The 3,113-nt window shown below is 37.5% G+C and overlaps 2 protein-coding genes across 2 annotated transcripts in view; both read right to left on the bottom strand.

Annotated features, from left to right (window-relative positions):
* Nucleotides 1-92: 92 nt before the first annotated feature.
* LOC9298982 (L-ornithine N5-acetyltransferase NATA1) lies at nt 93-1,133 on the bottom strand. The gene has a single exon (XM_002862861.2). It carries the CDS (start codon nt 997-999, stop codon nt 565-567), a length of 435 nt encoding a protein of 144 aa, XP_002862907.1. The 5' UTR covers nt 1,000-1,133; the 3' UTR covers nt 93-564.
* Nucleotides 1,134-2,570: 1,437 nt separating this feature from the next.
* The window catches only part of LOC9298981 (probable acetyltransferase NATA1-like), a 1,260-nt gene continuing 717 nt past the window's right edge, over nt 2,571-3,113 (bottom strand). Inside the window, exon 2 of the mRNA XM_021018044.1 lies at nt 2,571-3,107. Coding sequence (XP_020873703.1) covers nt 2,757-3,107 — 351 coding nt within the window. The 3' untranslated portion in view covers nt 2,571-2,756. The remainder of the gene's footprint in view (nt 3,108-3,113) is intronic.

The following is a 3,113-nucleotide window of genomic DNA, read 5'->3' as shown; positions in this document are numbered from 1 at the left end:
CTTGGGTAGTTCGTGTTGACATTCTCACATTCTCTCTATTTCTCACACTCATTTACGGTTTCATTGTCTTTAGAGAGAAAGAACAAAAACCATTACTCTTTAATTGTCTACATTGTATTAATGGATCACAAGGATACTTTTGTTACATCACACATACAAGCATACTTATACTACTTTACTTCTACTTCTACTTACTACATACACATACACACACTTGCACTTGGACCTTACTCCTAGTTCTAGACTCTCTTACACAAGCAAGGTTAAACTACTAAACCTTACACAACAACAACTCTTAACCACTACACTTGACAACTCTACTAAGCTAGTCTTTGACTAACACAACACACTTACTCATTTGGGCCTAACAAGACATTTAGCCCAATCACTTATTCTTACAAAACAACACAAGCCCAACTTGTCTCTTGTTGTGTTGACTTTCCTCTTTGTCGTTGACATCTTCTTTCACGACAACATCTTCTCCGACATCGTCTTCTTCTTCCGATGCTTCTTCCTCTGTTCTTCATCTTCTTCTCATGGATTCTTCTTTTCTCTTTTGCAGGTTCAATCAAGGATACAATTCCAACAGTTCGGGAAGAACAGAACGAATCCAGCCACCACCACGTCGTTGAGCTTATCCGGCAAGAACTTGTCTTTGTCCGGATCCTCGATAGGGAGATCAACCTTATGCGTCTCAAGAAAGGGGGTGAATTCAGGGGACGAAACGTCATTGGTGGAAAATGGAGAAGGGGAGATCTCCAAGAGAAAGACGGTGACGGCTTGGAATGGACGGGAGTTGAAGAGAGTGGAGGCAAGACCAGACTCGGTGGCGACAAATAGATGCGTGAGGCGCTCAAAAACCGCCATCTGGTGGATTAGCTTGTGAATGAAAGGGACATCAGTCGGCGTCGCCAGGCGGATCCGGGAAAACATAGGGTGGCCAGTCGGTGAAGTCTCTGGCACGGTGTTTGGCTCTGGTGCTGCGGTTGGAGGCGCCATTTTTTTGTTACTTGTCTTTGAAGACTGTGATGTGGAAATTAGTTTTTTCGAGAATCCATATATATAAAGAAAAGAAGTGGATGTTACATCTTTCTAAGGCTATCAAGTTCGGATTAGAAATTATTTTACAAGCCAATCTTAATATGCCACATATGATTAACTAAAACGCTATCTCATCCTTTTTTGACTTTTAAATCGATCCGTCTTCTTGAAAAACGTCATGTTTTACACGTAAATTAGGTCACTCTTTTACTTTTCTTTTTTTCGTTCAGGTTGAGAAATCAAAGAGACTCCGCATTATCACCATATCAACTCAACGTATCAGTGTAATGTTTAATTAGCCGTCCCTCAATTTTGGATAACGCATCTCTCTCTTATCTCATCGTATAGGTCACTGATCATCTCTCTCAAGACTTTGCTAGCGATTTTCAGTCTTTTAAACATCATTCTTAATAATTTTAAGCTCTCATTCTATACAACGTACAAATCATTAGAGAAGATTAGGAATAAATGTAGCCTAGACGGTCATGATCTATACCGTTTACATTCCAATCTTCGTTCCACTTGGTATATTTACCAATTTAATTTAGGAATAAATTGATGAATTTCGATAACACCATCACAATTTTTTTTTAAGTCGGTAAAAAGACATGTGTGATGAAGAAACGTGAAGCACATGTCGTTATATCAAGGAAAAAGACATTTTGGACCAAAATTTTTGGTTCCAAAGAAAAATACAAGAAAATGAGTGGAAATAATTGTCCATCACACGTACTACTTTGATATTTATTGTCGTTAGAGCAAAACTATCAATTTTAGTTACTACTTTTATTCTTTAGCTAGTGTTTTTAATAGTTTTAATTGTTAATAAATGGATATGCTTTTCTTTGACAATAAATAAATGGATATGCTTTTGAGTGTAAATCTAACCTATAGTGATATTATTAGAATGTATCTGTTTAGTTTTATGTCCAGGTTCATGTCTAAGCCGAACTGCACACTTTTACCAATCAATGACATGAGATTATTTACTTCTTGTGTTGAGTAGTATCATTGCAAAAAAGGCTCGTTCTACTCCGATTTGTTTCACTTGCTTTGTTTGATTTCTCGGTATTGTTCTGAAATTCTTCTTCCATTTACGTTTCACAATCTTTGAAGTTGTAAGTAATTAATCTCAATCAAAGAGGTTCTTTTAAAGCAGTAGGACAAATGCTAACTTTGATTATCACTATTATTTCTAAGTCTTCTGTTTCTTATTCTCTACCCAAGACAGAGGGACTGATAAATCTTAGTTGTTTCTCTCCTCTAGAGAAACTGAAATAAGGATTGTCCTATAAAGTTGCAACCATCTTAAAGACTTGTGCCTCACAACTCACAAGCAACTTATGGACCATCCTAACGCATATACCAAATTGGCCAAACTAACAACATTTGATGTATTTTTTACCCCAAAAGCAGAAACACACTGAACAATTATCTGTTTCCACTATACGTATTCTAGGATCACTAATGACAAACCTCCAATTCTACACCAGATACTACAGTAAAGCAAACACGGCGAGGAATCACAATTACACAACTCTACTTTAAAACCTTGAAACATTTCATACATTCAACAAAAGGGTTTGTTCTCATTCAGAATCCAGTAAGTAAGCATAGCGAATTCATCATCATCATAAAAAAAACACAAACTTTAAAGCTTAGAGCAAGAGGAAGTGAATCGATTCGATAACTCTCAGCCACCAACTCATCAATCTCTAGATGTTTACCTGATCAAAAGCTTCAAGAGCATCACCAGTAAGTCTACAAACTCTCCACTCCTGCAAAATCTGAGCACCCATCTGCTCATAAAACTTGATAGCATTCACATTCCAATCAAGAACAACCCATTCCACTCTTCCATAACCCATCTTCACCGCTTGTTTCGCCACAGCAGTCAACAACATACTACCAAACCCTTTCCTCCTATAAGGCTCTCTCACAAATATATCCTCAATGTAAAACCCAGGCTTCGACAAAAAACTCGAGTAATTCGGGAAAAACAGAACAAACCCAGCAACAACGACGTCGTTTAACATATCCGGCGAGAAAATGTAACTCTCCGGATCCTCAAT

This window comes from Arabidopsis lyrata, assembly GCF_000004255.2.
Source record: "Arabidopsis lyrata subsp. lyrata unplaced genomic scaffold ARALYscaffold_92, whole genome shotgun sequence".
Classification (NCBI taxonomy): domain Eukaryota; kingdom Viridiplantae; phylum Streptophyta; class Magnoliopsida; order Brassicales; family Brassicaceae; genus Arabidopsis; species Arabidopsis lyrata.
Note: the sequence above shows the minus strand (reverse complement) of the source record. Positions and strands in the feature narration are given on the sequence as shown.